This window comes from Oppia nitens, unplaced genomic scaffold (assembly GCF_028296485.1).
Source record: "Oppia nitens isolate AA-2021 unplaced genomic scaffold, nextdenovo-longstitch-racon4-pilon3 scaffold1_pilon_pilon_pilon, whole genome shotgun sequence".
Taxonomy (NCBI): Eukaryota; Metazoa; Arthropoda; class Arachnida; order Sarcoptiformes; family Oppiidae; genus Oppia; species Oppia nitens.
In genome coordinates, this window is record NW_026533199.1 from 4,319,018 (window position 1) to 4,346,783 (window position 27,766).

At 28.4% G+C, this 27,766-nt stretch overlaps 10 protein-coding genes across 10 annotated transcripts; 3 read left to right on the forward strand and 7 right to left on the reverse strand.

The window, feature by feature from the left end:
- Positions 1–573: 573 nt before the first annotated feature.
- On the reverse strand, positions 574–1,403 carry LOC128951796 (DPH4 homolog). The gene is made up of 4 exons (XM_054297069.1): positions 1,178–1,403; positions 982–1,099; positions 849–914; positions 574–759 (listed from the first exon to the last, which is right to left on the reverse strand). Exons 1-4 carry the CDS (start codon positions 1,277–1,279, stop codon positions 611–613), a joined length of 435 nt encoding a protein of 144 aa, XP_054153044.1. The 5' UTR covers positions 1,280–1,403; the 3' UTR covers positions 574–610.
- A 44-nt stretch (positions 1,404–1,447) lies between these two features.
- On the forward strand, positions 1,448–2,402 carry LOC128951795 (39S ribosomal protein L43, mitochondrial-like). Its single transcript, XM_054297068.1, has 3 exons — positions 1,448–1,565; positions 1,653–1,819; positions 1,905–2,402. The coding sequence occupies exons 2-3, from the start codon at positions 1,710–1,712 to the stop codon at positions 2,365–2,367; spliced, it is 573 nt and encodes a 190-aa protein (XP_054153043.1). The 5' UTR covers positions 1,448–1,565; positions 1,653–1,709; the 3' UTR covers positions 2,368–2,402.
- A 389-nt stretch (positions 2,403–2,791) lies between these two features.
- LOC128953022 (PR domain zinc finger protein 10-like) lies at positions 2,792–8,359 on the reverse strand. Its single transcript, XM_054298512.1, has 11 exons — positions 8,083–8,359; positions 6,743–6,819; positions 6,545–6,673; positions 5,012–6,482; positions 4,523–4,958; positions 4,314–4,452; positions 4,170–4,253; positions 3,951–4,110; positions 3,761–3,877; positions 3,593–3,690; positions 2,792–3,533 (listed from the first exon to the last, which is right to left on the reverse strand). Exons 2-11 carry the CDS (start codon positions 6,812–6,814, stop codon positions 2,832–2,834), a joined length of 3,408 nt encoding a protein of 1,135 aa, XP_054154487.1. The 5' UTR covers positions 6,815–6,819; positions 8,083–8,359; the 3' UTR covers positions 2,792–2,831.
- A 708-nt stretch (positions 8,360–9,067) lies between these two features.
- Positions 9,068–13,686, reverse strand: LOC128951850 (homeobox protein PKNOX1-like). Its single transcript, XM_054297132.1, has 5 exons — positions 13,268–13,686; positions 10,552–10,838; positions 10,207–10,474; positions 9,637–10,142; positions 9,068–9,559 (listed from the first exon to the last, which is right to left on the reverse strand). The coding sequence occupies exons 2-5, from the start codon at positions 10,762–10,764 to the stop codon at positions 9,266–9,268; spliced, it is 1,281 nt and encodes a 426-aa protein (XP_054153107.1). The 5' UTR covers positions 10,765–10,838; positions 13,268–13,686; the 3' UTR covers positions 9,068–9,265.
- Positions 13,687–13,791: 105 nt separating this feature from the next.
- On the forward strand, positions 13,792–14,452 carry LOC128952440 (26S proteasome non-ATPase regulatory subunit 9-like). The gene is made up of 3 exons (XM_054297840.1): positions 13,792–14,058; positions 14,158–14,257; positions 14,337–14,452. Exons 1-3 carry the CDS (start codon positions 13,951–13,953, stop codon positions 14,429–14,431), a joined length of 303 nt encoding a protein of 100 aa, XP_054153815.1. The 5' UTR covers positions 13,792–13,950; the 3' UTR covers positions 14,432–14,452.
- Positions 14,453–14,896: 444 nt separating this feature from the next.
- Positions 14,897–17,397, forward strand: LOC128952095 (aftiphilin-like). Its single transcript, XM_054297430.1, has 4 exons — positions 14,897–16,114; positions 16,181–16,301; positions 16,684–16,963; positions 17,045–17,397. The coding sequence occupies exons 1-4, from the start codon at positions 15,015–15,017 to the stop codon at positions 17,299–17,301; spliced, it is 1,758 nt and encodes a 585-aa protein (XP_054153405.1). The 5' UTR covers positions 14,897–15,014; the 3' UTR covers positions 17,302–17,397.
- Positions 17,398–17,579: 182 nt separating this feature from the next.
- On the reverse strand, positions 17,580–19,572 carry LOC128966306 (uncharacterized). The gene is made up of 4 exons (XM_054313153.1): positions 19,350–19,572; positions 18,725–19,287; positions 18,366–18,644; positions 17,580–17,594 (listed from the first exon to the last, which is right to left on the reverse strand). The coding sequence occupies exons 1-4, from the start codon at positions 19,570–19,572 to the stop codon at positions 17,580–17,582; spliced, it is 1,080 nt and encodes a 359-aa protein (XP_054169128.1).
- Positions 19,573–19,889: 317 nt separating this feature from the next.
- On the reverse strand, positions 19,890–20,622 carry LOC128952482 (probable 28S ribosomal protein S10, mitochondrial). Its single transcript, XM_054297885.1, has 2 exons — positions 20,379–20,622; positions 19,890–20,313 (listed from the first exon to the last, which is right to left on the reverse strand). The coding sequence occupies exons 1-2, from the start codon at positions 20,541–20,543 to the stop codon at positions 19,921–19,923; spliced, it is 558 nt and encodes a 185-aa protein (XP_054153860.1). The 5' UTR covers positions 20,544–20,622; the 3' UTR covers positions 19,890–19,920.
- Positions 20,623–20,782: 160 nt separating this feature from the next.
- LOC128952477 (DNA repair protein RAD50-like) lies at positions 20,783–25,015 on the reverse strand. Its single transcript, XM_054297878.1, has one exon. The coding sequence runs from the start codon at positions 24,874–24,876 to the stop codon at positions 20,902–20,904; it is 3,975 nt and encodes a 1,324-aa protein (XP_054153853.1). The 5' UTR covers positions 24,877–25,015; the 3' UTR covers positions 20,783–20,901.
- A 564-nt stretch (positions 25,016–25,579) lies between these two features.
- LOC128952479 (uncharacterized) lies at positions 25,580–26,465 on the reverse strand. The gene is made up of 2 exons (XM_054297880.1): positions 26,280–26,465; positions 25,580–26,228 (listed from the first exon to the last, which is right to left on the reverse strand). The coding sequence occupies exons 1-2, from the start codon at positions 26,452–26,454 to the stop codon at positions 25,741–25,743; spliced, it is 663 nt and encodes a 220-aa protein (XP_054153855.1). The 5' UTR covers positions 26,455–26,465; the 3' UTR covers positions 25,580–25,740.
- Between the last annotated feature and the right edge of the window lie 1,301 nt (positions 26,466–27,766).

A 27,766-nucleotide genomic window follows, 5' to 3' on the forward strand; every position in this document is an offset into this window, starting at 1 on the left:
ATTAAAAAGTTTTAAAAACATTGAAATCATATTTTTATATAATATATATCGTAATTAATAAAAGAATTAAACAATTTTAATATACAGTGAGTTTCAATTCCATCCGATAGTGTTTGTGGATTGATATCTCATCGATGGTAATATAAAATTTTATCAAAGTCTCCTAAACTAAAGTAAAACTCGCCAAAAGTATCCCATATTTTTTCAAAAAATTATTTTTAATAGTTATATAATTATAAAATAATAAGTAAAAATTAGTACAAAAAAATTGTATCCAAATTCAAATGAACTCCATTAGTCTCCCCATTGATTAAACTTAAATATCGTTTGAATCAATAATAATTCAATCAACATCTTCATTATAATCTAACTTTTCATTTATTATTTTATAATTATAAAACTATTAAAAATAAATTTTTGAAAAAATATAGGATACTTATGGGGAGATTTACTTTATTTTAGACTTTGATAAAATTTATATTACCATCGATGAGATATCAATCCACAAACACTATCGGATGGAATTGAAACTCACTGTATATTAAAAACAGTTTTTAAATTTTTTTAAAATATATTTTATTTATTAATTAATAATTTTTAATAAAATTTTTCATGTTTTGCCTAATTTTACAGATAATGAACAGGAATTGCAATCAATTATAAGTGATTCTTGTGGTGATTCAACACTCGATAGTTGACTAAAGTCATCAATCGATATAAGATAAGATCCGCCACAACAACAATCTATTGAATACGTGTCTTCACATTAAATATAGACATCAATTAAATATATTAATAAATATTTATCATATTTTTTATATAAATATATTATTAAACATCAAAATTACCATCAATTAGTATCATATCATTTATAGTAATCTCTTGATTAATAATACGATCATAACTTCGGTCGTCTATTAAAATCAAAATTATAAAAACAAAGTATTTAATTATCGATATAATTGGTCACTAAGTGTTTACCAATTAGTTGACAGTCATATTGGCGACGGCTCTCGTCAGTGGCCAACACTTTGAGCGCATAATCGATGCGATGAAAGTCTTCGCAAGAAGTTTTAGAGTCACTTTTGTCGGGATGTGTCTAATAAACAATAAAATCAAGTAATTATTTTCTATAATATCAACAAATATGTGGTCAAACCAATGGTCGTCGGCTCACCTGAAGAGCTAACTTCTTGAACTGATTGCGGATCTCCTCTTTGGTTGCATTTTCATTGCAATTTAGTGTCTCGTAATGTGTGGACACGTCTTTGCTGGTCATCTCGTGGTCTGTCTTCGGCTCATTTGATCACTCAATTAATTCAACAAAAATAATATGACAATCAAAGACAACGACATGTGTTAACGCATTGCAGACATAAAACAAATGTAAATAAATAACAAAATAAATACTATTTTTTGTTACGAATTACGTAAAGCATTGAATGCATTGATAAACAGTGACTTCAAAACATTTGTTTATTATTTGTTTAAATATTATTTAATTAAATATTTTAATCATTAATTCAATTGGTTTGCAATCATTATTATCAACAAAATATACGATTGTATTACACTTTAATTATTGATTTGAATTAAAATATTGTCAATTTATTTGTGATAATAATAATAATTATTATTATTATTGATTATAGACACGTGTGTCAATAGATTTAGCGGTTAATAATTGATAACAATTGTTGACAATAGCGATGCCGAAGATATTGGACTTAAGTAAGTTTAGTTTAGACCGATTCATTGTCCACAATCCCGCACTGCCTGAGACCTACATCAGGAATGCCTACTATAACGGCATCGGCAGGTATTGACTCTCAAATCAGTCATTTATTTAATTTATTTGTATTACTCGATAACCAATGTCTTTAAATAATGTCGACTAATACCAGATTTGTGTGTCAACTGCAACGGATAACCTTCAAGTTCTGTAAGACAAATATGGACTCACGCGGTGTCCGCCACTTCATTGAGAGCCAATTGGTTGACTGGAGTCGTGCCAATCCCGGTGTAGTCGTCTATTTAAAACCTCGTCGGCATCGAAGTCCTGTCATTGTTACAGAATATATGAACGGAATGAACCATTGGATGTCAGTGAAGAAGTTTTCAGCCGTAGAGCTCGGCTGGTGGGTTGACTTCTTGAAGAACCGCTCCGGCTATGAGTTGGCTCAACATTTGTCGCCTCACACGTCAATCCTGCCCTCAGTTCAGGGACCGTGGAATCCATTTATCAATCGCCCGACTCATCTGAATATCCAACAGTTTCCGAACCAAGAGAGAGGTCAGTTCGTTGAGCCAAAACCGTCGGCAACACAACAGCTCATAGATATGGCTAATGATTTGAATAATAAATGATTGACTATTTGATTGACAAATATTTGTTATAATTTGAATATTTCATAGATTTCATTATCATTAGCTATCATTAGTTACAATAATTATTATATATTTAGTACTGTTTATAATTCAAAATTAATAGCTTTATTATTATAATACTTTTAAATAAAATAAATAAATACAATTTATTGCATATACTGTACTATATATACGGTATATAAATTGATAAAATTTATGTAAATAATAGTTTAAATAAACTCAAGTGTCAGTTAATTTATATTAAAAAAAGAGATCAATGTTTTTGTTTGGTTTATATTAAACAATAAAAATAGTTATAAAATGAGTTTACAAATATCTTAAAATACAATTTGTATAAATATATTATTTAAATACAATCACAATATATAGAAATATATGCTTTTAATATAACGATAATGAGGTGATAATTTGATTATTCATATAATTTAATACAATTACAATCATTAAACTTCATTGATTTCACCACAAACTTGACTCCAATTGTGGTCGTCATCAGAAGGATGTGTTGTAATTATAAGAGTAGTTCCGCCCTCACCTTTAGTGGCCGTCAATTCGGACATAGCTTGAGTCAATAGATCACTAGAGCTACCCTGAAGTAGCTCTTGAAGATCAACAGTGGATGCATTTGTTTGGGACAAATCATTGTTCATTGTGGCGCTTATTATGTTATTGATATTTCCCAAAATGGTGATCAGGTTAGTGGACACACCGGATCCGACTGCCACTGTTGATTGGCTGGTACTTTGAGTGGACATTATGTTTGGAGTTTGGGTTATAGTCTGCCCAGTCATGGATTGAGTCGATATGGGAGCTGCTGTTGGAGTGGTAGTACGTTGTCTGGTGCGGGCATTGCAATTGATAATAGCCATCTGTTCCGGATGTTTCTTGCGCTGGTGTTGTAATAGTTTAGCTTTACTGGCGTATTGTTTGTGACACCAATCACAGTAATGCGGATGTGTTGTTATACTGCCTACCGTTGCACTATAGGTCGGATTGGGAACTCCTGGTACCAAAGGAATGCCTCCCTTATGTCTATTGGAAAGTGGTAATGATTTACCTGGATGATTTTTCATTATATGGGCTTTTCTTTTAGAACTTGATTTATATATTTTGTCACAATATTGACAATAATAATCACGAGTTGTCTGTAAAAAACAAATAACAGTTTTATTATTAAATTATTGTTTAAAAGCACATGTAATACCTTAAGTATAGGTAGATTAAGTTCGGGCACAGAATCGGGTGGTATATCGGGATGTCTTTTGGCCAAATGGTTAACAAGCATTCCTCTCCTTTTAAAACCTAATATTTATATAAATATTTAATTTTATAAAAATATACACAAAATTGATTGATTTATCTAAAAACAAACCGAGAAGACAAGTATGGCATTTATAAATGAATCGGTGGTAATCAGTTGGTGACACTTTTGGTATAAACTTTTTATTTTGTTGACTCATTTGTTGTGCCTGTTTGGCCGCTTGTTTGGCTAATTTAACAGAAATACATATATATATTAGATAACACTTGAGGGCAATTAGATATTTTGATGAGAGTATTACCGGCCAGTTTGGCCTCTCTGTCGGGTGCATGCATTCTCTGCATGTGTTCTTTTAATTTGTCTTTGCGTTTGAATTGTTTGCCACAATTGGCACACAAGAACTCTCGGTGATCACTGTGTCTTAACATATGTAACTTGAGTTTGTCGGGTCGTGGAAATACCTAATGATAATAAATCATGTTTATTATCACAATTGGCAATTGTGTTCATTTATATATACTTTCTCGCATTGAGTGCACGGGTATTGTTTGTCCGAATGAAAGGCTCGGATATGTTTACGAACGGCCGCAAACTCGTCGAAACCCTAAATATGGATCAGATATACTTAATACAGTATTATGTATTTATATAAATATATCCTTACCTTTGAACAGTTAGGACATGTAAACTGTCCCGTTATTGGATTGGCGTGTGTTATAATGTGATCTTTTCTTTGTTGTGTTGAATCAAACCATTGTTTACATATAACACAATCATATCTTCGAGGCTGATCCTTAGGCGTACTGAAAAATCAATTGAAATTACAAATGAAAAACACGTATTTAAATAATTAATTTTAAAGTATGCAAAAACCTATGAACTTTTAGATGACAAGAAAGGGCAGAATTGTTAAGAAATCTCTTTTGACAGATATCACAGGCTAATGGTTTCACGTCCTCATCACTTGAATGGACGATAGCATGTCTTAAGAGACGATCGTCAGTTGTAAAACATTTATAGCATTCATGACATCGGAACGGCTTATTAGAGTTGTTGACCACTTTTGGAGAACTTTTTCGGGCGACGATCGGCACACTTGTCGGTGCTTTCATTAGTTCATCATTTGTGTTATTTGTACTCTTCTTCATAGTTTCTGTCAAATTATCTAATATTTGATCACTTGTTCCTTGGGTTTCAACAATAAGTTTTTTAGTGACCGGAGATTTTGAGTGTTTCTTCACGTGTCTGTTGCGATTATATACGTGACTGAATGACATGAAACAGATGGGACACTTGTACTTCTTTTCACCTGAAATTTAATTTGCCGTTAAAATGATTGATTTATATAACAATAATGTATACCTGAATGCATAATTTGATGTCTCCTTAAGCTATAAAATCTGGGGAATACCTTCTGACAGGTCTCGCATTGATATTTAGGTTGACTAGTATTGTCCTTTGCTGTGGTCACAGAACTATTAGATATGGTTTGACTGACAATAGGTTGTGTTTCTGGTTGTTGTTGTTGTATTTGTTGTTGTTGTTGTTGTTGTTGCTGTTGAAGCTGTTGTTGAGTTTTAGCAATTTTATTTCTTAGTTTGTGTCCACCGGTGGCCACAATATCAATTGGATTAGTATTAGGTTTGGGAACTATATTTTCATTGTTTTGTTCTTCAACTTCTGGTATTGGAGGTCTGGGTTCTAATACTTTAAGATTAAACTTTTCTGCGTATTCTCTTGAATACCACACTTTGAGCTCTTCTCGTGCATAAATAGCTCTTGTGGTGTGAAAGAAGAATTTAATTTCGATCTCATTTCCAGTGATATTCTCTTTAGTGATAAGCGCTAAGTTCTGTTCTTCATAAGTATTGGCCGATCGCACAAATTTCATCCAATTTGATTGATTTTCGTCACTTTGGTCTAAAATTAGAGTCTCTGTTATGAATATCATTAGATTGTGATTAAAGTTGTGAACATTTGAATGATTGTGACCAACAATGACACCCTCGACGGGTCCAAACTGTGTCCTCTTTGGAATTGTCTTTTTAGCAAAAACTCCTATAACACCAATCGAGTTATCGGTTTCTTCTATATATAAGTATTCAGATGGCAGTGAAGCTCGAGCTCTACTAAGAACTGGTAGATCACTGATGACATGTTCTTGAGGTACTTCCAACTCTACGCTAACATTGTTTGTCTGATGTGATTGTTCTTCAATAGGTTGAACACATTGTTCAACTGCTTGTTGTTGAAGTATAGGCATCTGATTGTCTGAATTTGGATGTAAATAATGAGTTTGTAATAAATGGTGTGATGGATCTGATGACTGCATTGAGACCAACGATTGAATTGATAGCTTATCTATGGGTTCTTGATATGTATGTATTGGCTGCACATAACTCAGTTGATGTCCAGCACTGGTCGTAGAGTCAACTGCTTCACTGTTGCACTCAAATATCATATCCTGTCGACACATATTAGGTGTTGAAGTGGAAGAAACTAATCCAGAGTTCATTGAAGTCGACTGTTGTTCATGTTTTATAAGATTGTCCATAACGTTGTCATGAAATATATTGCTTTGGATCAGATGTGTGTCGTCGGTATCCATTTGTCCACTGGTCGACTCCACGTGAATTACATCGTTTTGTACGCTATTTGCGTCCAACAAATTGCTTTCAAAGTGATGGGAACTACAACTGCTGCTAACGAGCGGTGAATAGGCGTAAAACTGTTGCATATTGTGGTGCATCTGCTGATTGTTTTCTGAAGAACTGCCCGTCTGTTCTGATGTCGATTCCGCTGCATATTTCTGGGCCAACATATGCTTAAAAGGCTATTATTGTGGACATAAACTACTTGTTTAATATGCAAAAGTCAATCGATATTATTTTATACCTGTTGGTGACTAATATGATTATGACTGTGATTATTGGCATTGTGTTGTGTCGAAGACACCATATTTTGATCGACAGTATTGGATGTCATGTGATGAAGATATTGACTCGAACTCGAGGCAGTGGTAAGCTATGAGTTGATTATATAATTAATATATCAATTCTTAATGACTTTCATCAAATCTTTTTACTCGTTTACCTCATTATTGACATATAAAGTATTGTCGTGAAGAGCACCCGATGATGAAGGTGTCGGCGATGAAGACATCATTTAATCTAATTATAAAAAATATTTCTAAATTTTTATTATCAATAATTATATAGTTTTTAATTTTCAACTATTAATAATAAAAAATCATTTTCTTATTAAGTAAATGAAACAAATATACAATTTATTTGATTATATATATTATTAATATTAATAATAAATGTTCATGGTCAAATTATGTCATATAGAATCTAGTTAATACATATTTGTTTTTTTTAAAAAATAAGTATACATTTATTATAGTATTTCTAGTTTGTTACATTGTTTAACAATTATTATAAGCATGATCAATTAATTTTTTTGCAAATAATACTTTTATTGTTTAGTTTTAATTGTTTGTATAGTACTTAAAATGATATGCAATAGTTTTGCAATGATTATATTATACTGTAAAATGCATTTAAATTAGACATAAAGTACTATAGATCATAAAATTGTAATATTATTATTCTTTATATTATGATTGAAATATTTAACACAATTACTGTATTTTTAAGTTAAAATTTTCAATCATTTATAGCCCCTGGTATTATATATATTGTATAAATTGGGGCAAATATATTGTATAAATTGAATATATATTACAAATTAATATTAATTTATAAATTTTAATTGTGCCACTATTTTTATTTTTGACAATTCAATTTTTATGTTATCGTAAATACTAGTTTATAATAATAATAATAAACTATATGCATTTTTTAGTTATATTAGTCGATTTGACAAAAGTAATGGCATTTATTAACTGTTAAAATTAAATTTAGTATACCTATCATAATATAATGTCGGTATAAATTAATAAAAATTGACATCAAATAATACTATAATTAAAATTGTTTGTATAATATATTGAAAAATATAAGGAAAATGAAATATGATTTTGCATTTGTAAATATCATATATGATATAATAAATCAATTTTTATTACTATTATTAATTGCAATCATAACTTTACAATAGTTGGTATGGTTTGCCTAATAATAATAATAATAATAAAGTTTATCGAAGTGTTTAACTTAAACAGTATTCAAGTAAAGTCAGCAGTTTTGTTGGTTAGACCTGTAGTTTACAGCACAGGGAGAATCTATTCGACATTAATGTGTTGGGGAGTATATGGAGAGCGTATAGTGAATACTATATAAAAGAGGTGTCTGTTTAGGACCACAACCAAATTGGTGGGCACAGGGATGCACTCGATTGGAACCTGACTGACCAAAACTAACCATGGTCATATAATATAGTATATATTATTTTAATAATCATTCACTTACCATAAATTGTCATTCAATTATTTAATTAATTTGAATAAATACATAAAAATCACTAATAAATATAGTGTTTAGTTGACTACAAATGCTGATCCATAGGCGAGTCTCCCCTCTCTTTCGATAATATGGTGGACTCACAGCATTCATATGAATGTACTTTCATTTGCAATCACTGAGCACAAGCAGTAGTGCAACACTAGACACATACACACACCAGCATTGGTGAGCCAGTCCTCTAAAGCCAACATCCACTCCAATGTTAGCTCTCAGCTCTCAATTCTAGACTTTCAAAGTAATGGCAAACTCTGTCAAACATTACTTACTCTGTCTGTCTGTTTCTCACACAATGTTGTCGTAGACTTTGAACTAACAGTTTCTGTCTGTTTCCTTGTTGTCTATCTTTTAATGTGAGGCAATGCTTAACATACTGTATGTCCATAGCATTGGATTATCAAATAATATGCTTAAGATGTCATTAAATAATATATAACTATTGGTAATACATAACAAATGTTATTAATAATCATAATTAATTTTATTATCATTTTTTATAAACTTATTTTCAAAAAAATTCATTTACATTATAACTTTCAGTTATACTAATTGTTAATATTTGAAAATTTAAGTTTTATATTCACAAAATATTTGATAAAATAATATTTAATAAACACTATCAACAAATTATTAGATAACCTGAATTAATAATTTGACACAAAATATAACTAGAATTAAAAATAAGTCTCAAATGATATGCTTTTTTAAAAATTAATAATTTCAATATTCATAAAACAAAAATATTATTAATTATTATAAATACATATAATTTTTGCGAGTATTGACTTGAAAAAAACTTACCGAAATTACAATTTATTATTAGCTATTTATTGGTAGTTTTAAGGTTATATTACTGTACATAAAAAGTGAGTTTGATTTGAAATTTAAACTCTTATAGTTTGCAAAATTATTGATAAACTATTTTGACTTTTCATATATATATTTATAAGTAGAGGCAATTAAATAGTATTAGAAAATCTATTATTATTATTATAAATTGTATGGTATGTGTACTATAATACATAATGTGATCAATAATACTGTCTGCAAATTAGACTCAAGACATAATGGCATTAATGACTATACATTTAAACATTTAATGTAAAAGCAATCCTTTGCCCATAAAAGCTCTCTATTTAGAAGATTCACTTTGAGAGAGACCTTGTATTGAGTTGGCTATAGATTGCGGCCAAAAGCGTTGCATAGAGTTAGATGTCTTCAGCTTCTTGGGTGTCGAACTCTTAGTCACACTTTTGGATGTGCTTTGATTGGGAACAGACTGATTGTCACCCAATGTATTTGCCGTATCCAACATTGGCTGAAGTATTCTTCGACGAGCATTAATAAACCAATTGTTCACTTGAAGTAATGTGAGATTCGTTTGCGAAGCAATGGTTCGTTTTTCATCCTCAGTTGGGTACGGATGCTGTCAAATATAGAGATAACTTATGTTTAGTCATTTAAAAAATTAGCGGTAAAAGCCAAATAAACTTAAATTAATACCACAATGTGTTGAAACAACCATGATCTCATTATAGATGTGGCCTGTTTTGGGAGTACACCTCTCTTTTGTTGCTTCTTTTTGCTGCCAGTGCTGTGATTACTATCTAAATCATCACTCATTTCATCGTCATTATCGCTATCTCTACTGACATGATGTGACTTATGGATTAAATTCTTATTATTATTAGTATTATTATGGCTAATATTTGTGCCAATTTGGGTGATAGGCGTGGATCCACTTATTTGCTGAGTTGAGTTCAAATGGATAGGTTGTGCGACTAATCCCTGTGCCGTTTGAACCATTTGGTAAACGGTTTGAGGAGTTGAGTTTGAGGGAAATGTTGTTTGTGATGAACTGATGGGAAAGTCATCAGATTCTGCATCTGAAGAACACGACGAGCCATCAAATAAAGAGTTGGCACTATTGGAGTTATTATCAGAGTTGGCGCCGACACTTGAAGTGCCACGAAGTAAGTTCTCTGAACTCATTTTTGTGCGTAAACAGGCTTAACAAACAAACAAACAATTAATTTCACATTAATTATTGATATTTAATTAGTAAAGACTTACTGATATATCGTTGACAAAAATCTTTACATAAATCTGAAACTTTTTCTAACTCTAATAAATGAATTCTAAGGACTTGAATAGCTTTAATCATAAGTGAGTCCACTTCAGGATTATCACTAAGAAATGGTTTGCCATCTCTTTGTTGGTGCTCAACAAATGCCATTATCTCAGCATTAAAAGAGGGACCACTTATGGATGAGGTATTCAATGTTGAGGTCGCACTCTCGCACTTCTCCAATAGTAATGCTAGCAATGGAAACAGTGGGTGCTATTCATAATTATTAAAAATAGTCAAAAGAAATGTAATTTTTTATTTAATAAATACATGATATGGATATGACATACCTTATAGACAGCTTTCTTGTCCTCTTCAAACTGTTGTTTGGAAAGAGGAGGAGATGACTGGTCCTCCATAATGGGATCATCTGTCCCTTCGGTATACATTTTGGGTGACATCTTTAGCATCGACTCAACAGTTGTTGTCTCGTTTTTTTGACGACTATTGTCATCTTCTTCCTCATCGGTCACTGAAGTCGATGAATCCGAGTGGTTGTCCATAATATCAATCAAAAGCTATTTTTATGAATTTTAATCTTTCGTGGTTCAAAAAATGTGATAAAATTTTAAATTTCCTAAATATAAAGTCAAAATAAAAATTATATATAAAATTTATAATTCAAGTTAATGTTATATTTACAATAATTATTTGATATTTTAATAGACAGTCATTATATTAAAAGAAATATAAAGACGCCTTAAATTATCTTAAGACATGAACTTTATCGTCAAATCAAACATTAATTTTTATTAATATTTATTTATACAACTTTTTATATTAATAAATTATATATATAAATTATCAAGGCGCACTAAACAACTATATTATATATATTTTGAATATTATTTTTCATGAATAATGATAATTATATTACACATTTTTAATGTTAAAAATAACCTAAAAATAAATAGTAATTTGCATTCAATATTTATGTCAATCTTTCAATTAAGACGATAAACAACATCTAATATAAAAATTTTATTATTAATATTACAATTATAAATACTACTTATTAAAAAAAACATTATTAAAAAATCATTAACTTTGTATAGTCTACAACAATAAATGAAATTATACTGTATATCATAATATTTATCAAAAATTGAGTTAATAAAAAATATTAAATATAAAACAATAATAATAAACATTATATTTTAATAATATATCATAATATAACATATTATTATTCAGTACCGTAAATGTCAATATTAGTCATCCAAATAATATAACATAAAACTACAGTCGCCAACAAAAGTAAATGATTTATGACTTAATTGTTTGTAATTAAATGTTTGCAACTTAATAAATAAATGCATTTTTATAATTATACAAATTTTTACTGAATTTCAATTTTATTGTATAAAGATTTTATAGAAATTTTAATTACAATAATAAAATAATGAATTTTAGCACTTTTTAATCATTCATTGTTTTAATATATTATATTACTTAGACCTAAGTTTCATAACAATTTGTTTGATAATAAATTTCATTGTAATACATGAATATAGTGTTCAGTATTTCATTAGAATATAATTATAACATATTATTATAATATCAATTGCAAAATGGGTGAACTAGTTTTTTAATTATATTTTTTTAATAATATTTTTTTAATAAAAGAGAATAAGATATTTTATGTAATAGCAATGATATTTTGAAACGTATACACTTGTTATCAAATTTCAACTTGATATTTCTAATATTAAAATTCTTTTAACGTCAAATTATACTAGTTATAAAAAAATTATTGAACTAATATGAATTTTTAATATAATTTTCAATATAAAAATTGAAATATAAATTATATATGATAGCCTCTTCTAGTATAAAATAGTCAAATTATTGTTTATAAGTGGAATAAAGTATTAATTTATTACAATCTGCTCTTAAAATTTGAGATATTCATAAAAATACTTCATTTTACATTAATTAATAATAAAAATAAGGAATATTTTTGTAAATATGTAAATTCTACAGTTAGCAACTTTAAATAAATTTATATAGCTTTGATACTTGTTTTACAATTGTTAAAATTTATAAACTATAGTCTTTAAGATATGCACATTTATATTATACTGATGCCATTATAAATTTAAATTTGATATATAAATGTATTTATTCAAACAAACCATATTTCCAATAAAAGCTATTGTAAAAAAACTGGTTCATTCTATTTTGCAATAATCTAATAATTATCTATAAAAATCAAAACAATGCTATTTTAATGACTATTAAATAAATATTAATACAAAATTACTAACTCAATCAAATCTATCGAAATCTACTCAAACCTAACCTCACACCTCCAAACTTACTGTACCTAAACTATTATAAACCACATGAAACACATACCTCTATCATATCAGTCATTTATAATTGTTTTGTGTATTATAACTACAATAATCTATTGTATTAACTGATGGCTAATAAGATTGAGAAATTCATTTATAATTTGCTTATACAGTATTAATATAGTTGTTAATCTCATTTCAAACTAAACACTATAATTAAGTCCAAAAAAAATAATTAAAATTTTTAAAATTATCTCTATTTTTAATTTAATATAATTTCCTACTTTTACTATTATTAGAAACTATATTAATATTATCATTTTATATAATTCATATATTTCATTATCTTAAATATAATATATAACTTAAATTATATAAAAATAAATAAAACAATATATGATAATATGAATAATATATTAATAAACAATTATAACATATTATAATATAATGATGGTTTTAAATTGCAATTAAATAGTCAGTTATATTTGTATAATTTATTAATTTATAAAAACAAACAATAATTACAATAATTTAAAAATATATGTATTAAATGTGATTAAATCATTGATTGATTAATATTTATAAATTATCATTTAATATGAAAACATATATTAATAATAAATGTTTTGTCAAATTAAAAGTAAATATAAAAGCATTAAATATATATATATATATATAAATAGTAAGCAAATAGTGTGTCAATCAATACCTGTATGTATGGTATGTATGGTATAGTATGTGTGGCACAGGTTGTCATCAAATGTCAATCTGTTTGACTGAAATCAAAGACATCCAATTGAAATGGCCGTCACTGATGACGACCACACCCGGAGCCGTCACTCACCAGCACTTAACATATGCCCGCACACACCGACACTGGCCGGAGGTCACACTGTTTGGCCAAATAATAGTTGGTAAGTATATATCTGTGGTTTTGGTGTCCGTGTCTTCTTTGGTCACAACAATAGCAGTGATTGTAATAAGACTTTCATTCAATTGCAGTCAAGCCTTCACTTTATAACAAACAGTTAGTGTCCGCCCACTCAACACATACCACACCTCCCACTACAACATCACTCATATATGTTGTATACTATTGTTGCCAAACAAAGTCAATATTGCAATACATTTATAGCTTTAAAAACTCCATATAATTGTAACACTATTTATGATCTATTAATCATTTATAGCGGCAAACAATAGTGTCTTGAATTAAATGCAATCAATAGATGGCATCAAATGGTTGTTATGTTTACACTGTTTTAGTATTAATACTGTATTTGATTTGAGTCTAACTTTTCATTTGATTTGATATGACTTTTACTGCTCAGTCATTGCACACAAACTGTTATTATTTGTGATCACTGGCCAACACATCCCGTGACCATTCATATGGCGTCAACTGATAGAGAATCGCTTCGACAAGAGTTACTTGATTTGAATCAAAAGAGATCTAAAATGGAGAGTGAAATGAAAGAGTGGCAAAACATCTTAAAAACTGTAAGACATAACCAAACATATGATCAAACCATCAAACATAACCATTGTATCAATTGTACTCATTTTTGACACTTTTATCCTCAATATTATAAATAACAGCAAAAGGTTGGTTTGAATGACTCTTTGGTGGACAGCGATGGCTTTCCCCGAAATGATATCGACATCTATCAGATCCGGATGGCGAGGAATAAAATCATTTGTAATGCAATTATTTTTTAATGTTATTCATGTCTCGATTGACTAATAATACTATTTTTTATTATTTGTTTGATCTTTAGATCTCAACAATGACATCAAAAATCTTATGAAACAAATTGAAGAGAAATTATTTGCTTTTCACGCATTGACCAGAAATGATGAAACAACTAATTAATTATTATATTACTAATAAGTTTTTTATTAATCGATTAAAATATTATTAATATATATATAAATTAGTAATACATTATTAATATATATATATATATATATATATAAACAAATTACATAAATATCACAAACTAATTAAAGGTACAAATGTTATTGAATAAAATAATGATTATTTATAATAAAAATTTTAAAAAACTAATAAAAATTATTTTAAAAAACTAATAAAAATTGTTGCAATTGAAATATGCTAATAATAAATTGAATATTTGATTAAAACATATATATTTACTAAGTTATTGGTATTAAGTATTATTATAAATATGAATTCAATTATACTTTAAGACTTATTTCTGTGATATCCTCTCTTATCGATGATATCATTGATGATGATATGTATGCCATCAGTGAATGGCATTTAAATTTTAAATGTTGAGACAACTTATGGTTGCTATAGTAACACATTAGAGTCAAATGCAGTATTGAGTGAATCAAACATATTGTCAAAAATTGTTACAATTATTATGTGGTTGTGATTGAAGTGATAGCTTAAGACATATGCAAAAACATATGTATGACTACTATAAGTGATGTCTAACTTTCCAATTATACCGACAACTCCGCCGCCACTCGATGTTAATGACAGCACCACTGATGACGATCTGGACGTGCATTCACTTCACGACAGCAGCTCTTCACCCGAACCCGAAAATGTGACCACATTTGATGATAATCGTGTGATCGATAATAATAAAACAAATGTGATGACACCATCAACTGATCCACAAAGCAGTTGCAATAATAATGATAATAATATTCAGGTGAAGGACACTGTTTTTAATAATAATATTACTGACGATAGTATTAATACAATTATTTCCGATATTAATAATCTTAATGTTGAAGACATTGATAGTAATGATAATAGTTTGAATATACAGGATCTTGAATTAGATCCTATTGATGATAATAACTTGAAAGATATAAATGATGACAATATCACCGATATTAGTCTATTAAATGAACCACAAAATATCGAGAAATTAAATGATAATTTGGAAATTAAAGAAAAAAAAGAAGAAGTGGTCAATGAATTTAAAAGTAATGAATACGAAGACAATGAAGAGTCAGAGTTTGCAGATTTTGCTTCATTTAATGACAACAATTGGCAACAAAAAACAGATAACCAAATTGCAAATGAAGATCAATCGTTCAGCTTTTATAAAAGTGATATATCTTTTGATGAAAGAGCTGACACTTCAAATATCGACTCAAATAATTTAAATTTAAAGAGTAGTGAACTACAAATAAGTGGTAACAACGTTACCATTCATAATGACAGTGACGACGAGGAGTTTGCAGATTTCGAGTCTTCCCAACCAGTCTTTCAAACTGATATACAATCGACTTTCGAGCAAAAGAATGACTTCAGTGAACAACAAACCCTTGAGTTTGCAGATAATGACGAAGAATTTGCTGATTTTACATCTTTTCAATCAATTGGTTCAAAACAAGAATCTTCAATATATTGTGCACCAAATGATATACCAATTATTGATGAAAATCAAGACATTTCTAAGTTATCCAAATTATTTGCTCAAATGTTTTCTATTGAAGAATCTAATGTCAGTTCAGATGACAACTCTATTGTTATATCAAAAGATTTTTTTAATAATACTGAAGAAAATAGGTTAGTATTAAGTATTAAATTATAGTTTAATTTAAGTTTAATTTGTTTTGAATTTAATATAATCAGTAAAACTTTATGGAAACGACTACAAGATTTAGAGAGCGCGCCATCACTTAAGCACAGGTGGCCTAACTCTCATTCATTTCATCTTCTTTTAGCTGCACTTAATATTGATCCCCGAAATATCGTAAGTTATTATTTAGTTAATAAAATTACAACATATACTATCTATAAATATACCGTAATATAAAATATTTGCTATACAATTGTCGGATATATTTTATATAAACAAAACAAAACTTAATTTTCAAATAAAAGACATTTTTTGGGTTTTCAAACCATTTCTAGGAATGTGTTCTTTTGGATGACTTCTAGTTTTTTGTAAGAGCTTTTCAATGCATTTTTACAATTAATAATTTATTGCTTTATTTATCTTTTTTTCAAAACAATCAATTTAGTTGTTGATATTTTATTAGTTTATTTTTGTTGTAAGTGTTTAATTTACTTTAAGTAATTCCAGTAAAGATTGCAACTAAATGTATATATTGTTTATATATATATTTCAATAGTTACGTAACTCATCAGTGCCTATGTTTGCATCGGGTTTGGGATATGTCTTGGAGCCGACCAAACATTTAGCGTATAATGAATCAAACGATGGCATCGAAAATGATGTAATTAATACAGACTTATCCACGACATCTATACCTCCCGTGCAATTTGATTGGAGTTCAAGTGGTTTAAAAAATCCATTGGATGTCAATGAACAGGCAAAAGGTGTTTTTGATTTGGATTTTTTTATTACTAGTGATGATATCAATAAACCTAATAACAGCAACATATTTTCAGGTAAACTATCTAATCATTTAATATAATAAACATTATTGTATTACATTATAATACATTATAATAATTTGTTTCTTCTGATAGATTTTGATAATTTCTTAAATGATACGAATGGTAACACTTGTGATATGGACTCGACTTCTTCTAATGACTTACCGGTAATTAAAACAAATCTTATGCAACAAATCCTAACATCTGTGGGCAACACAACGTCAACAGTTAAATCAGATACAAATCAGGTGTTGAGTGCCGAAGCTCTACAAGTATTGGATGAGTTGCCGAATCTGTCATTTATGAGAGCAAAAGTATTAATGTTTCCCATAATTAATAACAAAACTTAATCTACAATTAAATGATACATTTGTTAAGCATTCCCTAAAAATCTAGTCAATGACAATATTTTTCTATTGAAAACTATGGTATTTATATATACAGTACCGGTATATAAACTATAATAAATTTATATCTTTTCATAGTAACGTATTTTAACATACTGGTACCGGTAAACAATTTGCATTTATTAAAATTAATTTATCAGATAATATGATAACATTAACTTTTTCAAAGTAATATCATATCTGAATTTTTTATGAATATTTAAAAGCAATTGGTTTTTATGTTACCGTACGGTAAGCTACTTTGAAAAGACAAATATTATGGTTTAATTAATTTGGTTTATCGGGCAATATATACTTTGTTATAATATTTATTTAACACATGTAAATATATACACACAGTTTAAATTACAGTATAAACTTTAATTAAGCATGTTTTATACTATTATCAATTATAAAAATATAAATAGTTTATATTAAATATGTTTTAATTTTAAAATAAAAATTATGTCAACAAACTAATTTGAATTAATTATTTTTAATGATAATAATTACAAATTAAAAATAATATTTATTTAACTACTGACATTTGAAAGTTATGTTAATGAATGAAATATTAAACTATAAAAAACTAAAATTATAAATAAACTAAATGTTATTGCAATCTAAATTATTTATGATATTACAGTATATCATCATTATTATTAATAAATTATTATTATTAAATTACTAAAAGTACCGGTTATATATTTTTGATAAGATTATAATTTCTAGTATAAGATTGATAATATTACAGTTGTAATAATAATAAGAAATATTTAGTCATATAAAAAATAAATTTCGTATAATTATTACAATAAATCATTTGAATTTGAATATAACTTGAATTATAAAGAATATACTGCAGTATATACATGTATATACTATATATAATTTTTATATTAAAGTATTATATGATTTATATTAATAGCTAAACAACAAATTTAATGTATAATTTTGAATGTAATAAATGTTAAGAAAGATGACAAAATCATTGCAACACAAACTATAGTAAATATATAGATTATTACAGTGAGGACATTGCGGCGATACTCCCTGTCCTCGTCAAACTCAACTATGTCTATCTGTCCGATTTGCTTCTCTGTTTCAATCGGTATGTATGACTTAGTTGTTGTTATAGCCGCCATCGTTGTAGTTGAAGTTGTCATTGAATTTGTTGTTGAAGTTGTATTCGTTTCTTGAGAAGTGCTATTCATCTGAATAGTTGTTGAGGTTGTGGTATTTGTAGTCAGAGTTGATTCTTCCACTTTTAATGTATCGCAATTAAAAAATTGCCAGGCTGTTTTATTCTAGTATTTCAAATAAATAATAATTACCGGTAATATTATTTAATAATTAATTAAAATCAAATCAAAATTGATTGACAAACTTTTGGGTAAAGCATTGATTTCTTTTGAAAATCGTGTTTCAACTCTAAAGAGTAGAGTGTGTTATCGGATATAAAAGTGAGGTCTTTAGCAAATGGCGACATTCCTCCCATCGGTTGTCCAGTTAATCCGGGATTCAAAATAAACTCCTTTTGAGTCAACGATTCGCTACCGATATTGTATTCTTTGAATTTTTGTAATCCTTGTGTTTTATATAAAAGTCCCAATTTTCTGATCGGACTATTCATGTCTTTGGGCATCATATAGACTGCACCATCAATACGTTTGACATCATTTTCAATAGCAAACAATCTTTTAATACTTAGACTCTCCGATTCCTTGAGTTTCCACGGAATAGTCGTGTTTTGTCGGTCACCCCATTCATAACGAGTGAATAATCCTTCATTGATGCGCCGATAGATATAAAAGTTTTCGCCAAAAAATATTAGCGTTATGTTCGACGGATCAAACTCTGGTGATGAATACGGACAGTCAATGACCGAGTCGTTACAGCGGACAATGTCTGTCATCACTATAGCGCCGTCAAAGCTTTTGTGAGGAAAATCTGTCGGTTTATTCATTGGATTAATCTTAAAATAATGAGTAAAACTAATGAATTGACTAAACCTTTGAACAAATCTTGTAATTTAAAGGCATCACCGATTTGGTACCAATTGTGTGCCCTATTCTTCTCAATTAACCAAACATTTGGTTTACGAAAGGCATAGATTATTCCCTTAGCGCTGAACACTGTGTCCACTAAACTATTTCGGGTGTCATTAGTGCAGAACAAAGTCAATGAGACTATCGATGAAATTAACTTAAAGATAATTATCACTGAAAAATACATTACTATTTGTGAATAAATTGCTTTAAATTGAATTGAAAAAATTGAATAAATTGATTAAACAAATTCAGTTTCAAATTCAAACGAAAAATAAATATATATTTTATAGATTTATATAAAATGTATTGAAATAATTTGCAATAATTATTTCGAAACATGAGATGCGAGACATGTTTTATTTGTTTAATTTTAATCAATTAAATCGTGCAAAAAAACTTTTATTACATTTTTGTTTGATATATTAATTATCATTTCAATAACAGTTACTATCAATTAATTTTTTATTGTATTTATACTAAAACTATACAAAAAAATACTTATTATATAAATATATCATAAAACTAGAAATAACTAATTGATGTCCGACTCTTGGCTACCCTTAAGTTCTTTGAGTTCAGCCTTAAATGCAGCCAACTGTAGGTCCGGTATAAATCGGTTCTCTTCGTGTAATATATGGTGGTGTGGATGGACATTGAGTTGGACGCCGACCGGTGCGGATGAGTACAGTATTTCAAGAAGAAGTGGTGCCATTTTAGCCGACAAGTGCTCGATCTGGACATTCCTTTCGTACAGATTTAGTGTGAACTGACTTTCGCTAACTTCTGACTGTGGCTTAAGTGACTCATATTTGATGGACTGATGCGGTGAACACCAATACTTGACAACATTTACACCCAATTTGTTTAATAAAATGTGTATATATCTGCCATAACTCTCGAGGACAGCAAAGTCGTAGCCGCGGATCTAATCAGTTAAAAAACCATTATTTGTTAAATTGTCTTATATTGATGTCTGTCTTTGACAATCACCTGAACGTTAATCAATGAATAGTAAGGTATTTGTGGCTTAAGATAATCCAAATACTTTGGTTCGTCCACTCCTTTGATGGTATGAGACCTCACGTGTCGGACAAACACATCGTTTGTTTGACAATTAAATCGAGATTTTAATAAATTTGCAAATATTTTATTCATTTCTTTATTAGTTATAATAATAATAATTACATTTAAATGTTAAGACAAATAAATTGATAAAATCATTGAATTTGTAATTAACTTTTCAAATATCAAATGTTGTGATTAATAGATAAACTACTGTATAATAAACATATGTTTGACAATCAATATAAACATTACAATAATAATGTCAATATTACCGGTAAATTATAGCAATAAAAATAATTTTTAAATTAATTTTACGTTAACTGAATAATAATTTTTTATAAAAAATATAACAAATATTTAAAATGAATAATTAATGAACGATTAGTTAATAAAACAAAAATTATTTCCAGACATGAATTTCAATACAAAAAATTCAATAATAATTTATTTAACTGTTATCTCCATCAGCGGTGTGATCGTTGTCATCGGCAACAGATTTGCGAACAATAGTGGAAAAGCCGTTTGTTTTGAACACTTCATAGTAGTACTGACCGGTATCTGAATCAAGACATCGCAAGAACTCTTCGTCGTGTGTAATGATAATCAACTGGAAGTTTGCATTCTTCCATTTGCTCCGGTATTTGACAATTTCAGTGATAGCGGTAGCAAACGATGATATGTTATGACTGTCTAAGTTAGTGGTCGGTTCATCCAATGCCAGTACACAACAATTAGCGCTAAATATTTCGGCCAAAGCTAGTCGTATGATAAGACAGGCCAACACTTTTTGTCCGGCACTACACCGCCCTCTCATATCCATCTCAGTGTTATTTCTAACCATAACTACTCTGTAATCAAATACTCGGCGCTTATCAGCACTTCTTTCAATTTCATCGCTCATTATCTTAATGTAATCGATATCAACGCCTTTGTAAACCTGTTTCCAAAAACCTTTAATAAGTTTATTAATTTCTTCAATCTTTTTGCTGTGAAAATCAGAAATTGCAAAATCCAGTGCTTTATAGTATTTATTGAGATCTTCGCCGGCTATCTCACTAATGGCTAAATCAATAAATTTTTGTTTGTATTTGACTTCTGCACTACAGAACGGTTCCAGTTTAACATCTTTTTCTAATCTCGTAATCATTTCAATAATAGGTGTTTGTTTTGCCTCAGACTGTGATCGAAGTGATTCCAATTTTCTCACTTCTCTTTCCATTTCGCTTTTCTTTGTCTTTAATTCACGAATATTACTAAAACCTAATTTTTCTTCTTCAGTCTTAAGATTAACGGTTTCGCTGTCTATTTCAGTTTGAATCTCAAGACATTGAAGACTATCAGTTAATTCACGCTTTTTTACTTCAAAACCAGATATCTCTTTAGATATATTGATGATCTCATCCGTTATTGTTTTTCTTTCAGACTCGACTCGTGACAAATCAGTTTTCAATTCAGTTAATAAAGTGTTCAATTCATTCATTTTATCAGAACTTTGAGTATTGATATGATTATCAATCTCTTTATTCATTCTCTCCAAGTCTTTCTGTTTTTCTTTAAGTAAAACTATTTTCGTATTAATATTGTCTTCAAATTCTTTTAACTCATTGTTTACATCTTTCAATTGAGTCTCAGTTTCACTAATTTTTGGTTTTAAATCCATAGCTTTCATTTGTGAATCAATTATAGAGTCGTCCAAAGTTTTGATCTCATCTTTGAGTTCTGCAATTTTCTTCTTAAAACTGGACATTTCGTGTTCATTCTTCTCGATATCTAATTTCTTGCGCTCACATCTTTGTAATTCAGTTTGTTTTTTGTTGTAATTATTAGAATATTCTGCAATCAACTTATGATTTGCAGACATTTGTGTCTCAATTTCATCGTATAATTTACGCCTTTCTTGCAATTCATTTGACAATTCTTCAATTGATTGAGTTTCCAAATCAGTGTCCAAATCAATTGAATCTATCTTTTTGTTCAACTCCTGTATTTCAGTCCAACACTTATCATAATCACTGGCCTCTTGAGAAACAGCTCTTAATGTATTCAATTCATTCTTTTGTTTATTGATAATCATTTTCTCCTTATCAATGGTTACTTTATTTGAATCATTTTCCTCTTTTAAGGAATTAACTTTAGCTTCAAGTCTAGGTATCTCTTCAGTCAAAGACTTAATTGATGCCACAATTGGACGCAAAGCAATCAACTCATTATACTCTTTCTCTTTAGTCTTAATTTTAGTCTTCAGTACTGTTATCTCTTCAGGTGTTTGAGTAACCATTTTCTCTAATTTAACAATTAATTCATTTTTGTTAAGTTTGTTTCCTTTACTAGAATTCCAATCAGTGATAACATCCCGTTCACAAACTGGACACGAATTTGTGCTCTCAATCGACTGAATCTGAGTCTTAAGAAATGGTTCATAATTTTCTAATTCAGAAAAATGAAGTCTCAATTCTTTAAGCTCATTGTCTGCTGAAATAACTGTGGTTTCAAAATCATCTAATTTACACAATTTCTTAACATTTGATTCCAATTCTTTCAATTTTTTCTTTTTCTCTTTAAGAGAATTATTATCACTCTCTGTCTTAGCCACGGATGCACTCAATTGATTTTCCTTCTTCGAGACCTCATTTGACTTTTTCTCTATTTGAGTGGTGACAGTCTGTAAATGATTTTGAAGAGAAGAATAGAACTGTCCCTCAATGGCGCCAACCTTTTCCATCACTTCATTATATATTTCACTGATTTGTTTGACTTTAGTTTGCTTTTCATTTCTATCTTTAGTTAAAATATCTAATTTAATTCGTTCGTCATTTTGTTGGCGCAAAACATTTAATTTTTCCTCTAAAACATTGATCTCATTCTTCAAATTTTTTCGTTGGTCTTCTTTTAACTCATTATCCTTTTTTTTACTGTCCATGTCTTGACTCTCCATTTGCTTGATTTCTTGTGTAAGCCTTTGTATATCTTTGATAAGTAATTCTAATTCTGCTTCAGATTTAGAAAACTTTTTAAGTTTCGCTTCAAATCCTTCTGAAGCTTTAATTTTAGCACTTTGTTCATCAGTTCTTAGTTGAACTTCGTGTTCATATTTGCTTTGAGTTGACCGCAAAAGACTTAATTTTTCACATAAATCGCCGTTTGATTTCTGGACCTCATTTCTTCTGTCGCCAATTTGTTGATTCAATTGAGTTAATTCATTGTCTAAAGCGCTCAAAACATTCGAGACATCATTATTCTCAAGACTTTCATTTAACTTTAATTTATTAATAATGTTGTCATCAATAGTAATACTTGTGGTTTCTGGCAATTTGACAACTAATAGATTTCTTTCGCTATAAAGCTGTTCCAATCGTTTCTCTGCAAATTGCAGTTCATTTAACTCTTTGTTAAAACCTTTTTGTTTTTCATTGAGTTCTTTATAACTTTGAGATAAATCTGTAACTTTAGACTCCAATGATTTCTTTTGTTCTTCAGATTTGAGACAATTATCAGCAAAGTTGTCGATTTCGGTCCTAATTTCACTCTCTGTTGAAGTTAAAGGAGTTTTTATATTAGCTTTCAATTTGTTTAAATTCTTCTGTTTTTCAGTTAGCGATCCTTTGATTAAATTGATTTTATTGATAATTGATTGAACTGTTTCTTCTTTACGTACAATTGTATCCAATTCTTCTTTCTTATCATTTAATTGTGTCTCACTTTCGGCATACATTGTCTTCAGAGTATCCAATTGTGTCTTATATTTATTAAGTTCTTTGCGTTTTGAATCCAATTGTTGTTTAATAAACTCCAAATGTTTAACATCTTTATCTAGAAGTTTATATTTATCCAACTCTTGTTTTCTTAACTTTCTAATCCTTTCCAATGCTTTCACATAACCATCGGAACCAAAGATGTCGTCAAACTTCTCCTTAAGAGCCTTACCATCACTGAGAGGCCAATTACAGTCTTCCTGATGACAAAAGATAACATTATTCAAGACAGCCTTAGATACGCCCATCAATTCAAGCATTTCGTTGTTAATGTCGGCACATCTTTGATCAATTGGTTTGTTGTCTCTATTGATAACTGAATTCAATGTCTTCAGACTCAATGATGTCTTTCCTTTTGTTTTGCGTGCATTCAATTCAAGACTTCTGGTGATTGTCGTTGATTTGCGCTCCACATCATTGAACTTAAGCCTGACCTGTGCCCTAACAGTAGGTTTATTGGCCACAATAGGATCCAACACAAATGTCTTGCCCTGTGAACTGTTTGGTGGCCACAGACCAGTGGTCGCGTACTTAAGCGCCTCAATGATGGACGTCTTGCCGGCGCCATTGGGACCCAAGATAACAGTCAACGGATAAAACTTAATAGACTGCGCTTCGTCGGGATTGAAGCTACGGATGCCCTGAATCATCAATTTGTCCAAATGTGCCATTTTATCGGCGATTTGTGGCCACTATCGGCAATAAACAACACAATCTGTCTATTAGTTTACAAACGTTTTGTTAAATGAATTTTGTATTCAATTTGTCAATCAATTCAACTGAATATTCAATACAATGAATAACGAGTCGAGTATTGAATGGCATATAAAACAAACCCATTATATAATTACAAAGTTTGCAAACCCTGTGCTAAATGTATGCGTTATTTGTTTGTTATGCTTATAGTTTGGCGCTTAATATATGAATCAATTTTAAAGTGATGTAACAGTAAAGTGATAACAAGTTTTCTCAATCAAAACTAATTGTTTTTTTTGTTACTTTCAAACTAAAAATATGAATGAAAATAAAACTTTTATTTTTTAATAAATAATTTTATTAAATATACATTAATTACAATGATAATTTGTGCATGGTTAAATATTAAATATTCATACTCTTTATTAATTAAATTTATAATATCTCGATATAACAAATTTGCAAACTTTTGTTTCATAAACGAGATAATACAGTATTAAATATACAGAACTAGAGTCAGCACACAATTTACTACATATAGTATTAATATACGAGATATGATATATAAATTTATAAATAAAACAATATTTAACATAATTATCTTATTATGGTTACAATTAATTACAAATAGTTATAATCAGTGACAAAAAAAAACAATAACTTTGTTATCTTTACTCCCCATTTGATGGCATTTTGAAATTTTTATCAAATTGTTTGCGATTATCTAATACATAGATTAAACTGTTTTATATTACTTATATATCTTATGCCAAATTCATAATACCAAACATTTTCAGTCCTGAAATAAACAGAAAAAATTATCGCATTTTCATTGATCCTTACAATGATAGCAATTGTTTGGTGGCATTGATATCATTTTGAATCTCCAGATTCTTATACATCAAATCAGCCGTTTGTAGTGTGAGATGAAGCAAATCCGTGGTCCTCAAGAACTCAATGGTTTTCATAAACTGAATATTTTGCTTATTTATCGATGAGTTCAACGAATTCATTATAATTGAATTATATGTATGAATACAATTGGATGGTATAGATGTCATTGATGTCATACCATCACTGGTTGATTCCGTGTCCATCATTGCACTGCATTTCGACACATCTGTTGAGTTATAATAGTTGTCTTGAATTGTCATTCTTTGATTTTGATCATTCATTTCATTGTTTGCATAATTTTGATATTCAATTGTACTCTCAGTATAAGTCGTTTGACAGGTATTATAATCATTAGACAAATGCGAAACATTTTGATAACCCATTGATTGCAAGACTGGGGGATAATAATAACTTTTTTGTTGAACTGTTTCATCTGTAATGTATTCATAATAATTATATGGATTATTATTAATTAATTCGTAACCATTTTGTGGCCAATTAATAGTCGATTGATAAGTATTTTCGGTATCAATCATTGGAATCGATATCAACTCATTCTTCACGTTTTGCATTTCATTTAGTTGTAGTTCAGAGAAATGGTTTACTGAACGGGTGTTAGTAGTAATGGGTGTCACGGAATCGGTGACACAAGTATTCATTATTTTGTATAGAATTTAAATTAATTTTAATAAATAATTATTAATTTGTTTAAATATTTTTGAAAAAAATTTAGCAAACCATTTGTTTTGAAACATAATTTAAATTAACAAATTTGAGTGATAAACATATAAAAAGTTATTTTTATATCAAATTCCAGTAAACCTATTGAATGTTAGCGCACAGTCAGATACATGAAAAGGTAAACGTGATGTTTTGTATGGTCAGAGCTCAGGTATATTAGTATAATAGTCATAAACGCAGTACAGGTAGAAAAGTCACGTTTTTTCACACGAATGCTATTTTTTCAATAAAATCTTATTATTGTTATTCACTATTTCATTAAAATAGGATATTATGTTTCAAATCAACAAACAAATACAAACAAGAAAACAATTAACAATATTATTATTTTTTTTTTATCATTTACTAATATTTTTCACATTTGAAATATTAAATGTTAGACCTGAAAATAATTCATATATAAAACAATATTTTTGTTTTGTTAAACTTATGTAGTATTAGTAATACTCTATTACTAAGTTCTTGAGATAAATGTGTCTTTAAATTGTATAAAATAAATATAAGTTTATTTCTAAGGTTACTTAAAATATTGTAAATATTTATAGTTTTTGCATTTTGTTAGTTTTTAAATAACATATTTTTAATTAATTGAGTAATAACTAATTAATTAATAGAAATATAATAACCCAATTAATTAATTGCAATGTTTAACTTAACATAAAATTATAAATAACCTATTATTATGTAAATATTTTTTTTTATTCATAAATGGGTTGTCGGTATCTAAAATTTTATATTTTATTCAATAAAAAATATATTTTAATTTTTATTTAAGTTCTATATAAAAAATTAAAATAAATATTTCTGTTTTAGATATAATATTTAATTATAATATTAAAATAAGTTTAAAAATTATTTTATTACCCCTAGAGTTTATAAGTAATAATATAATATTTATAATAATAAGTATTTAAATAAAATATTTGTAAACTATATTAATTTGTATTTATTCAAAATATTATTTCATTTACTTTTTCATTAACCATTTGAATTTGAAGTCAAACAGTGAACACAACAGTGACACACAAATTGAATTCAGTTAATAAGTATTCCATTTTTGAGAGTCCGTTAAAACTGATTTACTAATTAAAAATTTAATAAACTATAATATATTATTTTTTATTTTTTAAAATGTCAATACATTTTTTGAAATAGCATTAATTTATATTAATATTAAAAAAGGATGTCTTATTAAAGTGTTTATCAAACAAATGTGTAAATATAATAAAT

What these genes read in the sequence shown, in the direction of transcription:
- LOC128951796 (XM_054297069.1), bottom strand. Translation starts at nt 1,279, where the DNA reads ATGACCAGCAAAGACGTGTCCACACATTACGAGACACTAAATTGCAAT. An exon ending in ATATGACTGTCAACTAATTG is followed by an intron (nt 915 to 981) that starts GTAAACACTTAG and finishes TGATTTTAATAG; the next exon opens with ACGACCGAAGTTATGATCGT. An exon ending in TGATATGATACTAATTGATG is followed by an intron (nt 760 to 848) that starts GTAATTTTGATG and finishes TTTAATGTGAAG; the next exon opens with ACACGTATTCAATAGATTGT.
- LOC128951795 (XM_054297068.1), top strand. Translation starts at nt 1,710, where the DNA reads ATGCCGAAGATATTGGACTTAAGTAAGTTTAGTTTAGACCGATTCATT. An exon ending in TACTATAACGGCATCGGCAG is followed by an intron (nt 1,820 to 1,904) that starts GTATTGACTCTC and finishes GACTAATACCAG; the next exon opens with ATTTGTGTGTCAACTGCAAC.
- LOC128953022 (XM_054298512.1), bottom strand. Translation starts at nt 6,814, where the DNA reads ATGATGTCTTCATCGCCGACACCTTCATCATCGGGTGCTCTTCACGAC. An exon ending in CTTTATATGTCAATAATGAG is followed by an intron (nt 6,674 to 6,742) that starts GTAAACGAGTAA and finishes ATCAACTCATAG; the next exon opens with CTTACCACTGCCTCGAGTTC. An exon ending in ACATCAAATTATGCATTCAG is followed by an intron (nt 4,959 to 5,011) that starts GTATACATTATT and finishes ATTAAATTTCAG; the next exon opens with GTGAAAAGAAGTACAAGTGT.
- LOC128951850 (XM_054297132.1), bottom strand. Translation starts at nt 10,764, where the DNA reads ATGGACAACCACTCGGATTCATCGACTTCAGTGACCGATGAGGAAGAA. An exon ending in ACAAGAAAGCTGTCTATAAG is followed by an intron (nt 10,475 to 10,551) that starts GTATGTCATATC and finishes AATTATGAATAG; the next exon opens with CACCCACTGTTTCCATTGCT. An exon ending in TTTTTGTCAACGATATATCA is followed by an intron (nt 10,143 to 10,206) that starts GTAAGTCTTTAC and finishes TTGTTTGTTAAG; the next exon opens with CCTGTTTACGCACAAAAATG.
- LOC128952440 (XM_054297840.1), top strand. Translation starts at nt 13,951, where the DNA reads ATGGCGTCAACTGATAGAGAATCGCTTCGACAAGAGTTACTTGATTTG. An exon ending in GGCAAAACATCTTAAAAACT is followed by an intron (nt 14,059 to 14,157) that starts GTAAGACATAAC and finishes TATAAATAACAG; the next exon opens with CAAAAGGTTGGTTTGAATGA. An exon ending in GGCGAGGAATAAAATCATTT is followed by an intron (nt 14,258 to 14,336) that starts GTAATGCAATTA and finishes TTTGATCTTTAG; the next exon opens with ATCTCAACAATGACATCAAA.
- LOC128952095 (XM_054297430.1), top strand. Translation starts at nt 15,015, where the DNA reads ATGTCTAACTTTCCAATTATACCGACAACTCCGCCGCCACTCGATGTT. An exon ending in AATAATACTGAAGAAAATAG is followed by an intron (nt 16,115 to 16,180) that starts GTTAGTATTAAG and finishes TAATATAATCAG; the next exon opens with TAAAACTTTATGGAAACGAC. An exon ending in TAACAGCAACATATTTTCAG is followed by an intron (nt 16,964 to 17,044) that starts GTAAACTATCTA and finishes TTCTTCTGATAG; the next exon opens with ATTTTGATAATTTCTTAAAT.
- LOC128966306 (XM_054313153.1), bottom strand. Translation starts at nt 19,572, where the DNA reads ATGTATTTTTCAGTGATAATTATCTTTAAGTTAATTTCATCGATAGTC. An exon ending in ATTACAAGATTTGTTCAAAG is followed by an intron (nt 19,288 to 19,349) that starts GTTTAGTCAATT and finishes ATAAACCGACAG; the next exon opens with ATTTTCCTCACAAAAGCTTT. An exon ending in AATCAATGCTTTACCCAAAA is followed by an intron (nt 18,645 to 18,724) that starts GTTTGTCAATCA and finishes TTGAAATACTAG; the next exon opens with AATAAAACAGCCTGGCAATT.
- LOC128952482 (XM_054297885.1), bottom strand. Translation starts at nt 20,543, where the DNA reads ATGAATAAAATATTTGCAAATTTATTAAAATCTCGATTTAATTGTCAA. An exon ending in ATTCATTGATTAACGTTCAG is followed by an intron (nt 20,314 to 20,378) that starts GTGATTGTCAAA and finishes TTAACTGATTAG; the next exon opens with ATCCGCGGCTACGACTTTGC.
- LOC128952477 (XM_054297878.1), bottom strand. Translation starts at nt 24,876, where the DNA reads ATGGCACATTTGGACAAATTGATGATTCAGGGCATCCGTAGCTTCAAT.
- LOC128952479 (XM_054297880.1), bottom strand. Translation starts at nt 26,454, where the DNA reads ATGAATACTTGTGTCACCGATTCCGTGACACCCATTACTACTAACACC. An exon ending in TATTAATTGGCCACAAAATG is followed by an intron (nt 26,229 to 26,279) that starts GTTACGAATTAA and finishes AATACATTACAG; the next exon opens with ATGAAACAGTTCAACAAAAA.